The following is an 18,479-nucleotide window of genomic DNA, read 5'->3' on the forward strand; positions in this document are numbered from 1 at the left end:
GTAGGTTCACAAGGTTAATTCCCGGGATGGCGGGACTGTCATATGTCGAAAGATTGGAGTGACTGGGCTTGTATACTCTGGAATTTAGAAGCCTGAGAGGGGATCTTATTGAAACATATAAGATTATTAAGGGATTGAACATGCTGGAGGCAGGAAGCATGTTCCCGCTGATGGGTGAGTCCGGAACCAAAGGCCACAGTTTAAGAATAAAGGGTAGGCCATTTAGAATGGAGTTGAGGAAAAACTTTTTCACTCAGAGAGTGGTGGATATATTGAATGCTCTGCCCCAGAAGGCAGTGGAGGCCAAGTCTCTGGATGTTTTTTAGAAAGAGATGGATAGAGCTCTTAAAGATAGTGGAATCAAAGGTTATGGGGATAAGGCAGGAACTGGATACTGATTGTGGATGATCAGTCATGATCACAGTGAATGGCGGTTCAGGCTCGAAGGGTCGAATGGCCTACTCCTACACCTATTGTCTCTTGTCTATTTTCTATAGGACCCTGTCCGGGGTATGTTGCGTCTCACAGTGTGTCAGGACCATGTCAGGAGTGTGTGGGATCTCGCTGTGTGTCAGCACCCTGTCAGAGGGGTGAAGGGTCTTACAGTGTGTCAGGACCCTGTCAGGGGTGTGTGGGGTCTCACAGTGTGTCAGGAGCCGGCCAGGGGTGTGTGGGGTCTCACAGTGTGCCAGGTCTCCCTCAGGGATGTGTGGTGTCTCACAGTGTGTCAGGACCCTGTCAGTGGTGTTTGAGTTATCACAATGTGTCAGGACCCTGTCAGGTGTGTGTGGGATCTCACTGTGTGTCAGCACCCTTTCAGAGGGGTGTAGGGTCTCACAGTGCATCAGGACCCTGTCAGGGGTGTGTTGGGTCTCACAGTGTGTCAGGACCCTGTCAGGGGTGTGTGGGGTCTCATACAGTGTGTCAGGAGCCGGCCAGGGGTGTGTAAGGTCTCACAGTGTGCCAGTTCCCTGGCAGGGGTGTGTGGGGTCTCACAGTGTGTCAGGAGCCGGCCAGGGGTGTTTGAGGTATCACGATGTGTCTGGACCCTTTTGGGAGTGTGTGGGGTCTCACAGTGTGTGAGGACCGAGTCCAGGTTGTGTGGGGTCTTACAGTGTGTCCGGACCCTGCCAGTGGTGTGTCGGGTCTCACAGTGTGTCAGGACCCTCTCAGGTTTGTGTCCGGTCTCACAGTGTGTCAGGAGCCGGCCAGGGGTGTGTGGGGTCTGACAGCGTGACAGGATGTTGTCAGGGGTGCGTGGGTCTCAGAGTGTCTCAGGACACTATCAGGGGTCTGTGCGGTCTCACAGTGTGTCAAGATCTTGGCGATCTGGAAGGAATCTAGAGCAGCTGGATGACCTTCGATTCATAAGGGAGAATGAGGCAGTCATAGATGAGAGCTTCAGGGAGGTAGTCACACCAAGGCTGTCGGAAGCAGGTCGTTGGGTGACGGTCAGAGGGGGGAAAGTGAAGGTGAGCAGACAGGCAGTGCAGAGCACCCCTGTGGCCATTTCCCTCAATAATATGTTCACCATTCTGGATACTGTTGGTGGGGACAACCGACCGGGTGTGAGCCACGGTGGCAGGGCCTCTGGCACTGAGTCTGACCCTGTGGTGCAGAAGGGTGGGACGGAGAAGAGGAGAGCTGTCGTCATTGGAGACTCTATAGTCAGGGGAGCAGACAGGAGATTTTGTGGACGTGAGAAGGACAGCCGCATGGTTTGTAGTCTCCCGGGTGCCAGGGTCCAGGATGTCTCTGACCGGGTGCACGACATCCTGGTATGAGAGGGAAAGCAACCAGAAGTCGTGGTACATGTTGGCACCAACAACATAGGCAGGAAGAGGGATGAGGTCCTGAAGTGTGAGTTTCGGGAACTAGGCAGAAGGCTAAAGAGCAGGACCTCAAGGGTGGCGTTCTCAGGATTGCTGCCAGTGCTACGTGACAGTGATGGTAAGAATTGGAGGAGATGGCAGTTGAATGCGTGGCTGAGGAGTTGGTGCAGGGAGCAGGGGGTTTGGATCATTGGGATCTCTTCTGGGGTATTCTTCACTTATGTGAAGAACAAAAGGATGACAGGAGTGAAGGTAGGTCCATTTAGATAAAGGTGGGAAGATGTGCCTGAAAGCTGTGGAAGTGAGTGAGGTGCTCAATGAATACTTCTCTGCAGTTTTCACCAATGAGAGAGAACTTGATGATGGTGAGGACAATATGAGTTAGGTTGATGTTCTGGAGCATGTTGATATTAAGGGAGAGGAGGAGTTGGAGTTGTTAAAATACATTAGGATGGATAAGTCCCTTGGGCTAGACAGAATATTCCGCAGGCTTCTCCATTAGGTGGGGGAAGAGATTGCTGAGCCTCTGGCTAGGATCTTTATGTCCTCGTTGTCCACAGGAATGGTACCAGAGGACTGGAGGGAGGCGAATGTTGTCCCTTTGTTCAAAAAAGGTAGTAGGGATAGTCCGGGTAATTATAGACCAATGAGCCTTACGTCTGTGGTGGGAAAGCTGTTGGAAAAGATTCTTAGAGATAGTATTTATGGGCATTTAGAGAATCATGGTCTGATCAGGGACAGTCACCATGGCTTTGTGAAGGGCAGATCGTGTCTAACAAGCCTGATAGAGTTCTTTGAGGTGGTGACCAGGCACATAGATGAGGGTAGTGCAGTGGATGTGATCTACATGGATTTTAGTAAGGCATTTGACAAGGTTCCACACAGTAGGCTTATTCAGAAAGTCTGAAGGCATGGGATCCAGGGAAGTTTGGCCAGGTGGATTCAGAATTGGATTGCCTGCAGAAGGCAGAGGGTGGTGGTGGAGGGAGTGCATTCAGATTGGAGGGTTGTGATTAGTGGTGCCCCACAAGGATCTGCTCTGGGACCTCTAATTTTCATGATTTTTATTAACGACCTGGAGGTGGGGGTAGAAGGGTGGGTTGGCAAGTTTACAGATGACACAAAGGTTGGTGGTGTTGTAGATAGTGTAGAGGACTGTCGAAGATTGCAGAGAGATATTGATAGGATGCATAAATGGGCTGAGAAGTGGCAGATGGAGTTCAACCCGGAGAAGTGTGAGGTGGTACACTTTGGAAGGACAAACTCCAAGACAGAATACAAAGTAAATGGCAGGATACTTGGTAGTGTGGAGGAGCAGAGGGATCTGGGGTACATGTCCACAGATCCCTGAAAGTTGCCTCACAGGTAGATAGGCTTATGGGTTGTTGGCTTTCATAAGTCGAGGGATAATGTCTAAGAGTCGCAATGTAATGATACAGCTCTATAAAACTCTGGTTAGGCCACACTTGGAGTACTGTGTCCAGTTCTGGTCGCTTCACTATAGGAAGGATGTGGAAGCATTGGAAAGGGTACAGAGGAGATTTACCAGGATGCTGCCTGGTTTAGAGATTATGGATTATGATTAGAGATTAAGGGAGCTAGGGCTTTACTCTTTGGAGAGGAGGAGGATGAGAAGAGACATGATAGAGGTGTATAAGCTATTAAGAAGAATAGATACAGTGGACAGCCAGTGCCTCTAAACATCTGGAGAAGAGTGATGCTTATGTGAGAATGCTGTTCTCGGACTACAGTTCAGTATTCAACACCATCATTCCCTCCAGGCTTGACAAGAAGCTCAGAGACCTCGGCCTTGACCCTGCCTTGTGCAGCTTGATCGTGGAATTCCTGTCAGATTGCCAGCAGACAGTAAGAGTGGGCTCCCTCACCTCTGCCCCTCCGACACTCGATGTAGGTGCCCCTCAGGGCTGTGTCCTAAGCTCCCTCCTTTACTCTCTGTATACACATGACTGTGTCGCCACCCACAGCTCCAATCTGCTAATTAAATTTGCTGACAATACTATATGGATTGGCCAAATCTCAAATAATAACGAGGTAGCCTACATAGAAGTCATCACCCTGACACAGTGGTGTCAGGAGAACAACTTCTCCCTCAATGTCGCAAAAGCAAAGGAGCTGGTCGCAATGTCGCAAGAACAAGAGGAATGGAGACAGGCTAACCTCTATTGACATCAATGGATCTGGGGCTGAGAGGGTGAACAGCTTTAATTTCCTTGGCATTCACGTCACTGAGGATCTCACATGGTCTGTGCACACCGGCTGCGTGGTGAAAAAGGCACAACAGCACCTCTTTCACCTCAGGTGGTAGAGGAAGTTTGGGATGGGCCCCCAAATGCTAACGATTTTCTACAGGGGCACAGTTGAGAGCATCCTGACTGGCTGCATCATTACATGGAATGGGAACTGTACTTCTCTCAATCGCAGGGCTCTGCAGAGAGCGGTGCGGACAGCCCAGTGCATCTGTAGACGTGAACTTCCCACTATTCAGGGCTTTTCAGAGACGGGGTAAAAAGGACCCAAAGGATCATTCTGAACCCAAGTCTCACCAACCACAACCTGTTCCAGCTGCTACTATCCGGGAAACGGTACCACAGCATAAAAGCCAGGACCAACAGGCTCCGGACAGCTTCTTCCACCAGGACATCAGACTGATTAATTCACGCTGATACAAATCTATTTCTACAATTGTACACATATATACACGCTCACCGCACACACTTTACTGTAATTGTGCTGCTGGTGCAGAAAAACAGTTTACACGACATGTGTCTGATATTAACCCTGATTCTGAGAATTTTTATCCGGCTGTTGTCTCATTTTTTTAGATCTGTTATTCACCATACTCATACTGTCCTCATTCATATCAATCTAAGTGTGATCCAGTGCACATGGTGTTTTCTAGAAACTGTCATTTAAGTTCTTATTTTTCTTGGCATATTTTCCAGATCTGTTTCAGACCAGGATATTATACCAAAATTATACGTCAATATGGGCATAGTGAGTGTATACTACCTTTGTTATATTTTTACTGTTCAGCTCTGTTTGGCAGATTTTCTTGATCCTTAATGTAAATTCAGATTTTCTTCAGCCTTGAAGTAAATTTTGTTGGAAGGTTTTCCTTTATCACACGATTATCTATTTTGTTTGCTTATTGATATCCTAAGTATATGTTTCATATTCTGTTGTATTGTCCCCTGATGCTCTGTTTGATATTCTACTGGCTCTATTGCACCTTTCTTTATGTTTCATGTTCTGTACTTTTCTAGTCTAAAGTTCATGCTTATATCTTTAGAAGTTAGTTCCATTATTTGAAATATTTGTTTTAGCTTTGCTGATGCAAGAGCAAGTAATTTCAAATCATCAATGTATAGCTGTGCAAACGTATAATTCGTATTTTTACCTGATTTGATACCTGATTTTTGTCCGTTTCAGTAAATTATGAGCAGGTTTAAAGCCAAACAGAACCATACTGGCCTTAGTGAGTCGCTCTGGAAAATCCCTCAATTTTGATAATGGTGGTTGTCCCTTTGTGGTTGTTAATAGGACGATTATTTTATGCCAATGATTCATCAGATGTTGTAGAAATTTCACAAGTATTGGATGAATTTTATATCTATTTGGAACTTCTCTTAACCATGTGAGGGAGAGAATCAAATGTTTTTTGATAGACAATATTACACTGAAAGATTTCTGCTTTCCACAGGTTTTGAAATAGAATTACATAATCTGTTATCTGTTGTTCATAACCGAACGGTATTTTTTCTGCTGTCCTGTGAGTATATTGTGGTTATCTAAGTGAGTTGTTATTAGTTACCGGATGCACGATGCTACAATTATATAATTGTCTTAATATTATTAAGAGCCAATAATAACATAGTAGGTGACCATTCAGTAGTCTTATAAATGCAGTATTGAAGCTGTCCCTGAGGCTGGTGGTACACACCTTCAGTCTTTATATCTTCTGCCCCATGGCTGTATGAAAGAGAGAATGTTTGAGGTGGTTTGGGGTTCAGCAGAGCCAAGAAGGGCCAAAAGACCTGTTTCTGTGCTGTAGTTTTTTTTTATGGTTTCTATGGTTTCTAAACAACATCCATGTGTAACTTCATCCATCACCTTTGTCACATCCTGCAGGAACTCAATCAAGTTGTCAAGACGCAAATCCCATCCAAAGCTTTTAATGATTATGGACCTGTATTCCCAGATCACTTTGCTCTACCGCACTCCTCAGTGCCCGACTGGTAACTGTATAAGACCGGCCCTGCTTGGTCTTTCCAAAGTGCAACACGTCACGCTTGTCTGCAATCTGCCCAATTTATTCTTAAATGTTAAAAAAGAACCCGCATTTACCACCTCGTCTGGCAGCTCATTCCACACTCCCGCCACTCTGTGTGAAGAAGCCCCCACTAATTTTCCCTTTAAACGTTTCCCCCCTCACCCTTAACCCATCTCCTCTGGTTTTGTTCTCTCCTTGCCTTGGTGGAAAAAGCCTGCTTGCATTCACTCTATCTATACCCATCATAATTTTATATACCTCTATCAAATCTCCCCTCATTCTTCTATGCTCCAGGGAATAAAGTCCTAACCTATTCAACCTTTCTCTGTAACTGAGTTTCTCAAGGCCCAGCAACATCCTTGTAAACCTTCTCTGCACTCTTTCGACCTTATTAATATCCTTCCTGTAATTTGTTGACCAAAACTGAACACAACGCTCGAGATTCGGCCTCACCAATGCCTTATACAACCTCATCATAAAATTCAGCTCTTATATTCAATACTTTGATTAATAAAGGCCAATATACCAAAAGCTCTCTTTACGACCTTATCTACCTGTGACGCCACTTTTAGAGAATTTTGTATCTGTATTCCCAGATACCTGTTCTACTGCACTCCTCAGTGCCTTACCATTTACCCTGTATGTTCTACCTTGGTTTGTCCTTCCAAAGTGCAATCCCTCACACTTGTCTGTATTAAACTCCATCTACCATTTTTCAGCCCATTTTTCCAGCTGGTCCAAGTCCCTCTGCAAGCTTTGAAAACCTTCCTCACTGTCCACTACACCTCCAATATTTGTATCGCCAGCAAATTTGCTGATCCAATTTACGACATTATCATCCAGATCATTGATAGAGATGACAAATAACAATGGACCCAGCACTGATCCCTGTGGCACACCACTAGTCACAGGTCTGCTTGTATATTGGTAGAGTCTTTGACAAGGTCCCACATGGGAGGCTCATACAGAAAATTAATATGCTTGGGAACTGTGGGGAATTATCCTCGCTGGCGGGGATGCACACTGGGAGAAACATCTTAGCTGGCGGGCGGTGAATCAGTGAAATTATTGTCATGGACTGCTGAGGAAGACACGTCATTGGATATAGTTAAAATGCAGGTTGATATGTTCCTGATTAGGAAGAGCGTCAACATTTACAGAAGGCGGGATAATGGGGTTGAGAGGATTTGCGTAGCAAAATCACTGAGCCAATTGGCTTAATTCTGCTCCTAAGTCTTATGATTTTAGGGTGCATCTGGAGTATTGTATTCACTTCTGATTGTCCAGCTTTTAGAAGGATTGGAGAGGGTGCAGAACAGGTTTATCAGGGTGTTGCCTGGATTCGGTGGCATGTGCTACAAGTGGAGGTTTGATAAACTTGGTTTGTTTACTCTGGAGTTAGAATAGAGATCTGACAGAGGTACACAAGTTTGAGAGATAAGATTTGGGTCGACAGCCTGTATTTTGTTTGTTATTTTTTTACATAAGACTGGTGTCTAATATCAGAGGGCATTTGGTTAAGATGAGATGTGGGAAATTTACAGCAATAGTGAGTGTTTTTTTTTTCATAGAGTTCTGGTACCTGGAATTTACTACCTGAGGCATGTTGAAGGCAACTATGTTAGATATACATGAATGTACAGCAAATGCAAGCATATGGTCAATAATATAAGAAAGGATACCAAAGTATTTTTTTTAAACTTTCCCAGATATATAAAGAGTAAAAAAACAGGAGAGGTTCGATATTGGACCGCTGAAAAATGATGTTGTAGCTGCAGTAACGGGTGAAAAGGAAATACCAGACAAACTCTATAGAAGTCACTAGCGGAATTACAAAAAGTAATGAACACCAGTGAACAGAATTGTGTGTTGTGCTATTACAAAGGAAAAGGGGCTTGGAAGATGAAAGGTCTGAAGATAGAAGAGTCACCTGGACTGGGTCGTATAGTGTATCAGGAACCTGCCTGGGGTGTGTGGGCATTCCCAGAGCGTTAGGACCTGGAGTGAAGGCGTCAGCAGAACCAACAGATGGATTAATGGAAAAATAAAATGTAGAATATTCAGGCTGCAAAGAGAAATACTTTGAATTGTTACTTCAATCCAGAGATCAGCGAATGGCTAATGGTGAATTTTGATTCCCAGGTTTTGCCAAGTCACAGACTAACACTTGAGATGTGGTTTGAACTGAGCATTTCATCACTCACCTATCAGTTGAGTGGGTAATTCAGATAACCCTTGGGCGATGTTCATGTATTCCTGTGGATCAGGACCTGTTTAAATATAAAAAGAATCCATGGAAACAGAGCTAAAATAATTAAAATAACTAAAATGTTTATTTCAATGTGCCTTTGTGTTCAGTGCATGTTTTTAACGTACCGAGCTCCTGTATTTCCCTCAGTATTCTGTCCAACTTCGGTAACTCAGTCCTCCATGTCACAAAGGATTCCCACATCGCCCTCCGGGCCCGGGAGCCTTTACCCATCACCAAACTGAGGAAGAGTCTGGAACTCTCTGTCCGGTTTCCCTTCTCTGTCAGTTCAGTGACTTTCTAGAAAAGGAAAGTAATAAATTTACTGTGAAGCAGACATACAGACAGACATGGAGAATGTGCAGGAAAATATCTGTTCATGGTCCCAGTAGCTTCAGAAATGATGCAGTCACTGGGCTGTTGCCTGATCCTCCCTGGGTTCAGTCGTTAACAAAGAAACTCTAGCTGAGGGAACTTCTAAATCAATATTGTGAAAGAATAAGGATCTACTGACACCCTGCAGTATATTCAACGTGATTAATTTACTTATCCATCAATGTGTAACATTACATCAAAAAGATGTGACAACAAGAACGGAAGAGAGGGAGAGCGAGGGAGCAAAAAATGGATGGTGGGCATCACTGAATCGTGGCTGAAAGATCATATTTGGGTGCTCACATCCAAGGATAAATATTTAATCGAAAGGAGAGGCAGGTGGGTGAAAGGGTTGGGTTGACTCTGTTGTCATAAAAAATGAAATGTGCTTCTAAAGAAGTGATAGCAGATTGGACGGTGTAGTTGTTAAGATACTGTGTAGGAAAGAAAATGACCCTGATGGAACAGTAACCAGGATGTGGGATACACATTCCAGTGGGAGAGAGAAGAGGCATGTAAAGATTTCAATGTTAAAATAGTCATGGGGAATTTCAATATGCAGGTAGCTTTGGAAAATCAGGTCGGTGTTGAATCCCAAGTGAGGGAATTTATAGAATGCCTATGAGATGGCTTTTGAGAGAAGCCTATGGTTGAGTCCACTATAGGAAAGGCAAATCTGGATTCAGTGTTGTGTATTGCACCAGATTTGATTGGGAAGCTTAAGGTAAATAAACCCCTAAGAGGCAGTGATCATAAAATAGCAGAACTGACACTGCAGTTTGAGAGGGAGAAGGTAAAAGTTAGATGTATCAGTTCACACTGGAATAAATGAATTACAGAGAAATGAGAGAGGAGCTGGGCAAAAATAAATTGGAAGAGGCAACAACCAAGCAGGAATAAAGTATGACTATGACTATGACTATGACTAGGAATAGATGAAGATTCTGAAAGCGATTCAGAAGGCACAGGTAGAGGTAGATAATCCCAAATATGAAGAATTATTCCAAAGGCAGGATGATCAACCGTGGCTGACGAGGAAGTCAATGCAGCAGAAAAGCAAAGGAGAGGGTATAGAGTATAGCAAAACATAATGGAAAACAGAAGGACTGGGAGGCTTTTACTAACCAGCAGAAAGCAACGAAAAGCCGTAAGTAGAGAGAATATGAAATATGAAGGCAGGCTAGCTAATAATGTAAAATAGCTTACCAAATATATGCCCTTTCAGGACAACCTATTGATTTTTGATGTCATGCGATATCAGCTTTGTGCGTGGTAGTTCCTGTCTAACCAATCTGAATGTTGAACCAGGAAGTTACCGGGAAAGTTGATGAATGGAAGGAAGTGGGTGTTGTCTGAATGGACTTTAGCCCAGCATTTGACAAGGCACTGCAGAGGAGGGTGGGGACTCTTTGAATGACAGGTGATGCTCAGCCTGGTGAAATAAATGGGAGGTCAGATGATACAGACCTCAGACACATGATCTGGACACTGAATGAGCATTGCTGTGCCTGCAGAGAAAGTGGGATTTGGAGGATCGATCAGGCGGATTGATCCAAATTGCTATTCCAGTTTGAAGGAAAAGGGGTTGACTGGTGGGGAGCTGTCTCTGTGTCCACCCTCGCCTGGGTGATAGCTCCACCACAGAAGACCGGTCCCCCTGGTTAAAGTCACAGTCGGTGACTTGTGAAGCATTTCAGACGACGACGAGAAGATCGACTGCATCAGCTCACCTGAAGACTCAACTCTGTCTCTCTCTCTCTCTCCCCATCACTACTCAACTAAATACCACGAACTGAACTGAACTGAACTTTACTCAACATCGTAAGACCGTATCTTTTTACCCCTAGACTTAAAGAAACTTGGTTTTTCATACATATATATTCCACACTTACTTTAATATATAATCATTGCTAACCTGTGTGATTTATTTACTTTGATATTACTGTATAGCGTAGTAACTAATAAATATTATTAGTGTATAGCAATACGAGACTCCAAAGTGGTTTCCATTTCTGTTGGTTTCTTTATCCCTGTCATGGGGTACGTGACAATAGGCAGTTTCAGTAGACCAGCATGGAATAGATGGGCCAAAGAGCCTGTTTCTGTGCTGTACTTTCCTATGACGATGACATGTCAGCCACTCATTGTTCAGGAACTCAGACGGAGACTAGACCAGCTGTGGTTAGTAGGTTTCCCTCCCTCAAGTACCACAGTGAAGTCAGTTGGCCCAATTTACAATCTGACAGTTTAATATTCATCCTGGATTAATGAGCTGAGGTGAATTTGACTGACGGTCCCGATAAGACGTGAAATTAGTTTTAGACTGAATGTCTGTTCAACAGCCCAGATATGCAGCCACTGCTCGTGTATCACACTGATAAATACAGCAGGTGTGAGAGGAAAAGGTGACACTGAACCTGTAGTTCCCAGTGCTCCCCACCTTAACAGCTGAAACCAGATCTGCTGGAGACCATCAGAGATCAACATCTCCATTGCCACGTAGAACTCCTAGAACGTGCAGGAGATGAATATTAATCAATATTCCCTCTGATACCAGCAGTTCGGTGACAATAGACTAAACACACTCACCTCATTTTCTTCTCTACTGAAATGTCCCTCCTTTGTCAACATCCAACCGAGTCTCTCAACCTTTTCTTCAATCGCTTGTTTAAGTCTGTCTCTGTAGAACTTTGTCAGCTGGTACAGTCGATATTCCTCCCCCTGTGCCAGGAGGTCAGAGATTGTAAACTCTGGCTCTGCAAATATAAAAAGTGAATGTAGTCACAAACTCAAATATCACCTGTCTCCACTGCTCTCACCCAACCCAACAAACCAGTCATGTCAACAACCTCAGTGTTCACCTGCCTTCATCTGGAAACATGGATTTTATCCTAATCTCTGACACTGGACTAAAACCGAACCATCAATGCGCTAGACATGACGTTACCAGAAGGACCACATTTACTAGAAACCTGTTTCTCCCACCGTCCCACCCACTCACCCATCGCAGTTTAAGATGGGCAATAAATGTTGGGACTGCCAATGATAGTCGCTTCCCAGAGATACTCTCTCCATCCTGGTGAATACGTTTCCCACAACTGTTATCCTGGAAATACTCTCTTATCCGGATAGCTGCGTTTCCTCCGATACACATCCTGGATATCATCAGAACAGGTAGTACATTTCCTGTAGTGCGGTAACGGGTGCCCCCCTACACCACATGTACCACATCCACACATTTCCCCTCTCTGACCAACCCTCCAACAAGGAATCACATTTACCCTCCTCCCTGCCACATTCTGCGAAAACATTACCCTCATATTTCACTCACCCACTCCCTGTTGGGGACTTGACAATTCCGTGTTTAATGAGCTTCTGGGCTGACAGACAGTCGCCTCACTTGTACCAGTTCCAGGGTCCTGATCAGTGTCTCTGACGTCACTGTCTCTGGGCTGACAGACAGTCACCTCACTTGTACCGGTTCCAGGGTCCTGCTCAGTGTCTCTGACGTCACTGTCTCTGGGCTGACAGACAGTCGCCTCACTTGTACCAGTTCCAGGGTTCTGCTCAGTGTCTCTGACGTCACTGTCTCTGGGCTGAATTTGCTCCACTTCCGCTGCGGCCGGACCGCATTCCATTGGGACGTCGCTCTCAATCTGACCCTGCTTTGGTACCTTGCTTCCCATGTCCCGATCATCTTCCCTCAATGAGTTGCCTGGTAAAAACCTCTTGAGTACTTTCCGTACCTGATTTAATTTCCCACCTGAAGTAAATGATGAATAGCAGGTTTAGAGTGATTTATACTCGAGCAAGGATTCACAATGGGTGCCTGCAATGGAGCCGAGACTCCGGCTGACCAGATTTGGAGTGGGACTGTGCTAGTGAATGAGAACCACACTTCCTGCTAGGTGACCGTCCCGATAAGCCGGTGTCTGGACACATCCACTCCCAGGAAAAAACTGGATAGACACAGTAATACTGATCACCGACTACGCATTAGTTGAACACACTGATAACCAGCGGTTATTAATGGAACAGCATCAGGTGATACGGGGAATTATCACTGGGATTATCTTTCATAAACATAAATCTCCCTGGGTCACAAACTGTCCAGTCACCTGTGTCACTCACAAACAATCCACTGGATTACTCATGGTCCGATCCTCTAGATCACACGTTCTCCGTTTGCTTTGTCTTACATTGTCTTGTCCCCTGGGTCACAGACTGACCATTGCCTTGATGCCTGGTCCCCTGGGTCCCATCCCGTCACCTGGAGGATGATTGTCATGTAACAACTATACAAGTCATTGGCAAAGGGAGCGTCTTGGCGTGCAGTTCTCGTAGCTAAACTTAAAGTCTCACCGAGAGAGCTTTGTGTTCATTTGCGGTTGCTGATCGATAGGATGGATGTGATTCAGCTGGAAAGACTGTCGAGAAGATTGTCAAGTATGTTACTGGATGGAGCTGCTTGGTTTTTGTGTTATATGTTTCGGCTGGGACAGTTTGCCCTGGATCAGGGCAGCTTGAAGGGTGACCTTACACACGTACATAAAGTAATCAGGGGTGCAGAGAGGGTGGATAGTCATAATATGTTTCCCAGGTTAGGGGAGTCTGAGACTCGAGGGCAGAAATTTAAAAGGGACTGAAGGGGCATTTTTTCACGTGGCGGGTGATGAGTATAAATTGCACGCAGTCAGAGGAGGCTGTAAACACAAATAAAAGGATTCGTTTCCAGGCTGTAATCTCTGTTTTATTCCACCTGGAATCACAGAGTTGAGCACAATCACAATGCCCACCGGAGACAGTGACAGTTGGTCATTGGTTATACCGGGTCTCCCATCAGAGATACGGGGAATTTAAATTCAGGTAGCAGATCATCTCAAGAGGGAAATATTGAGAACTCACTTTCACCATTTGGCCACAGACCAGACATGGATTGGGATATTAAAACAAAATCAGAATCAGGTTTATTATGACCGGCATGTGACGTGAAATTTGTTAATTTAGCAGCAGCAGCTCAATGCAATACATAATCTAGCAGGGAAAAAAATAATACTGAATAAAAAAAAATAAACAAGTAAACCAATTACGAATATTAAATAGATTTTTTAAAAACTTGCAAAAACAGAAAGACTGTATATTAAAAAAATCTAAGGTAGTGTCCAGAGATTTAATGTCCATTTAGGAATCGGATGGTAGAGGGGAAGAAGCTGTTCCTGAATCGCTGAGTGTGTGCCTTCAAGCTTCTGTACCTGCTTTCTGATGGTAACGGTGAGAAAATGGCATGCCCTGGGTGCTGAAGGTCCTGCATAATGGACGCTGCCTTTCTAAGACACTGCTCCCTGAAGATGTCCTGGGTACTTTGTAGATTCATACCCAAGATGGAGCTGACCAGATTTATAACTTCCTGCAGCTTCTTTCGGTCCTGTGCAGTAGCCCCTCCATACCAGACAGTGATACACCAAACCAGACCACAAGTTTATCTAAAATGAAGTGTCTCCTGATCCTCAGCCATTTCCAAGGCTGGCAATGTTCTCGGCTCGGTTACAGAAAACAGAGTTTGGAAAATTTCCCTCATCTACTTTCCCTCAGAGTTTGGAAAATTTCCCTCATCTGAATTTTATAAATAAAAGTTGGAGATGTCTTTCACCTCTAAACAGGCCGATGTGCAACAAGCCCTGAGCCTGGACTTTTACGTAACAAACAACACCGCCGTCACATTCCTGTTTGTGTTTCACTCTCAACCTACTGATTCAGGGTCTCCGGCTCCTTTCACTCAGGTGGAGCTTTGCCTGGTGAACGAAGTCATTCGACCATTACTGGTGTCAGGTCCCTGCACTGGGACTGTTGGACTGATCAATTACACAAAGCCACTTTACCAGTGGGATCAATGACACTTTTCTCTGCCCTGTTAGCACCTGTGTAAGTTTCTTCATCTGAACTAGTAACCATGTAACAATTACAGCACGGAAACAGGCCATCTCGGCCCTTCTAGTCCATGCCGAACTCTTACTCTCACCTAGTCCCACCAACCTGCACTCAGCCCATAACCCTCCATTCCTTTCCTGTCCGTATATCTATCCAATTTGTTTTAAACGACAACATCGAACCTACCTCAACCACTTCTGCTGGAAGCTCGTTCCACACAGCTACCACACTCTGAGTAAAGAAGTTCCCCCTCATGTTACCCCTAAACTTTTGCCCTTTAACTCTCAACTCATGTCCTCTTGTTTGAATCTCCTCCATTCTCAATGGAAAAAGCCTATCCACATCAACTCTATAAATCCCCCTCATAATTGTAAACACCTCTATCAAGTCCTCCCTCAACCTCCTATGCTCCAAAGACTAAAGACCTAACTTGTTCAACCTTTCTCTGTAACTTAGGAGATGAAACCCAGGCAACATTTTAGTAAATCTCCTCTATACTCTCTGAACTTTATTGACATCTTTCCTATAATTTGGTGACCAGAACTGTGCACGATACTCCAAACTTGGCCTTACCAATGCCTTATACAATTTCAACGTTACATCCAAACTCCTATACTCAATGCTCTGATTAATAAAGGCCAGCAAACCAAAAGCCTTCTTCACCACCCTATCCACATGAGATTCCACCTTCAGGGAACTATGCACTATTATTCCTAGATCACTCTGTTCTACTGTATTCTGCAATGTCCTACCATTTACCATGTATGTCCTATTTTGATTAGTCCTACCAAAATGTAGCACCTCACATTTTTCAGGATTAAACTCCATCTGCCATCTTTCAGCCCAGTCTTATAACTGGCCTAAGTCTCTCTGCAAGCTTTGAAAATCTACTTCATTATCCACAATGCCACCTATCTTAGTATTATTTGCATACTTACTAATCCAATTTACCACCCCATCATCTAGACCATTAATATATATGACAAACAACACTTGACCCACTACCAATCCCTGAGACACACCGCTACACACCGTCCTCCAATCTGACACACAGTTATCCACCACTACTCTCTGGCATCTCCCATCCAGCCACTGCTGAATCCATTTTACTATTTCGATATTAATGCCTAACGATTGAACCTTCGAAGTGCAGCTACAGGACAGAAGTTTAATGATAAAGATCCCAGTGAACGTACCTGTAGCCATTCTGATTCTGACTGACGATTGTCGTCGTCTTGTTTACACTTTGGTCGCGGTGCAGGACAGCTCCAGCTGTTGGTGATGCCCTGAATTACATACAACAAGCAGACAGTGAGTCAGAAAGAGTACGATTCTTTGCAAAATGTGACCGTATCGCCACCCTGTGTATCAGAGCAGCAGTTTGCTTAGGGAACAAACATTCCCTGTTAACATCAACTCCCACACCATGTCTGTACGTCAGTCCAGTGATATCTGGCGAATCCTATTGACAGAGCCAGAGAGCAACAGAGCACAGACACAGACCCTTCAGCACAATGAGACAATGCTGACCACAGTGCCCACAGAGTTGGTCCCAATTTCCTGTGTTGGGCCCATTTCACTCTTGGCCTCTTCACTCCATCTACACATCCCAACTGCTATCGTCACAATCACTGTCTATCTCATTGGTAACTCTGAAGCAAAGCATTCATTAAGCACCGCATCACCGCATCCTCCAGGCACATTTCCTCCCTTGCTCCTGTGTAGTCCTACCCTCAATCTATTCATCCTCCTCTTCTTTTCCCACATGTAGAACGCCTTGGGCTTTCCTTCATCCTGCTTCTCAAGGACACCTCAAGTTCCTTCGACCTCTAAGTCATTACTTAAGCTCCTTCCAGGCTACCTTATAATTTCCTAGAGGCTTGCTTGGATGTTGCTTCCTAAACCTAAATAATGCTTCCTTTTCCCTCTTGCTTAAATGTTCTCATCTCTTGTGACCACAGTTTGTTTATATAAACATTCTTTCACTGTGGGTGGAACCGTATATAAGTGTTCCTGAAACAACCTTCACATTTCCATTGTGTATTTCCCCTTGAAAATGTTTTCCCAATTTACACCCCAAAGTTGCTCCGAATACCATTGTAACAATCCATCCACTAATTAAATACTGTCTCGTAGGGTCTGCTACTATCCTTGTCCATGACCATGATAAAAGTTGGGGTGTTGTGGTCACTGTCTCAAAAGGGCCACCCATTGTGACATCAGTCACCTGACCAGCATCATTGCCTCATATTAGATACAGTACGGCAACTCCTCCAGTGAGCCCATCCACATACTGTGTCAAGAATCCTTCCTGGACACACAACACATTCTGCCCCATTGACACACTTTGGAGCGAGGAGGTGGAATCAACATCAGGAAAGTTGAGGTCAACAATGATAACAACCTTGTTGCTTTTGCACCTTTCCCAACGCTGCCAAGTTACCTGCTCTCATTATCCCTGTGGCTTTGGGGGAGGCCTATAGAATACTCCCAGAATGATAGCCCCCTTTCCGTTTCTGACTTTCACCCACATTGATGTCCTCTGTGTATGTCGCTGTGATACCATCCCTAATTAGTACAGAGAATTCCCCCCCATTCACCCCCCACCCCCATATGTATTATGAAACAACTAAAACCTGGAGCATCAAACACCAATCCTGCCCTTGTAACAGTCAGGTCTGTGTAATGGTGATAACATGCCATCCATTACTCGGATTTCCAGAAACTGCAGATTTTCTCTTTTTTTTTTGATAGGTCATCATTCAGTCATGGTACAAGTCATAATACATAGCAGAATTAGGTAAAATGGTCATTCTAGTCTGCTCCATAATCAATCATGAAGGATTATTTTTCCAACACTGTATTGTTGCTTCCCTGCTATAATACTCAACCCATTTAGCAATCCAGAACATGAATATACCCAACGATAGCCTCCACCACCCTCTGTGACATCAAATTCCACAGATGAACCAACATTTGGCTGAAGTAATTGCTCTCACCTCAGTTTTAAAGTGAAGCTTCTTTATTCTGAGGCAGCACTCTCAGATCCCAGACTCTCCGTCTAATCAAGACACCCTCTCCATTCCCACTGCATCCAGACTTGCTGTTATTCAGTTGGTGTAAATAATCACCCCCGCCCTAACTTCCACCCCCCGCACACCAAACCCCAACCACCATCCCTCTGAACCCCACTAAACACAGGCCCAGGTCCATCAAATGCTCCACATGCATAATGCTTATTCTTCAGATTATTCTTGTGAACCTTGTTATCAACAGCTGTACTGAATACATTTCCGGGGAAAACAGGACAATTGGTACCAGGATAATGTACTGGGAAAAGCAGTGCTTTCTTTACTCTTCTGTCAACTCTCACAAAATGTTCCAGGGTGAATGTAATACAGATAAACTGGAATCACTGAAATGCTCAGCAGGTAAGGAACAACTGTGGGGAGAGGAAAAAAGTTAGCAATTCGGTTTCCTAACCTTTCATCAGAATGCATTCAAACATCATCCAGTTTTTAGTGGAAAATCTTGGGTTGTTCTCCATGGAGTGGTAGGGACTGAGGGAAGATCGGATGGAGGTTTATAAGATTATGAAAGACATAGATAGAGTAGACGGGGAGTATTGTTTCACTGTTTAGAAATGTCTAATACCAGAGGACATGCAATGAAGGTGTGAGGGAGTAGTTGCAAAGGAAATGTGAGGGTAAGTTTTTCTACTCAGAGAGGTGTGGATGCCTGGAATGCGCTGTCTGTTATGGTGGTGGAAGCCAACACATTGGAAGCTATTAAGAGATGTTTAGGT

The 18,479-nt window shown here is 44.5% G+C and overlaps 1 protein-coding gene across 1 annotated transcript in view; it reads right to left on the reverse strand.

Moving 5' to 3' along the window:
- The window catches only part of LOC140208403 (NACHT, LRR and PYD domains-containing protein 3-like), a 131,213-nt gene that overhangs the window by 65,573 nt on the left and 47,161 nt on the right, over positions 1-18,479 (reverse strand). Inside the window, exons 3-7 of the mRNA XM_072277070.1 lie at positions 15,871-15,960; positions 12,078-12,509; positions 11,336-11,502; positions 8,500-8,671; positions 8,328-8,393 (exon numbers count right to left, since the gene is read on the reverse strand). Coding sequence (XP_072133171.1) covers positions 8,328-8,393; positions 8,500-8,671; positions 11,336-11,502; positions 12,078-12,509; positions 15,871-15,880 — 847 coding nt within the window. The 5' untranslated portion in view covers positions 15,881-15,960. The remainder of the gene's footprint in view (positions 1-8,327; positions 8,394-8,499; positions 8,672-11,335; positions 11,503-12,077; positions 12,510-15,870; positions 15,961-18,479) is intronic.

The sequence above is a fragment of the Mobula birostris genome, chromosome 13, assembly GCF_030028105.1.
Source record: "Mobula birostris isolate sMobBir1 chromosome 13, sMobBir1.hap1, whole genome shotgun sequence".
In the NCBI taxonomy this organism is placed as follows: domain Eukaryota; kingdom Metazoa; phylum Chordata; class Chondrichthyes; order Myliobatiformes; family Myliobatidae; genus Mobula; species Mobula birostris.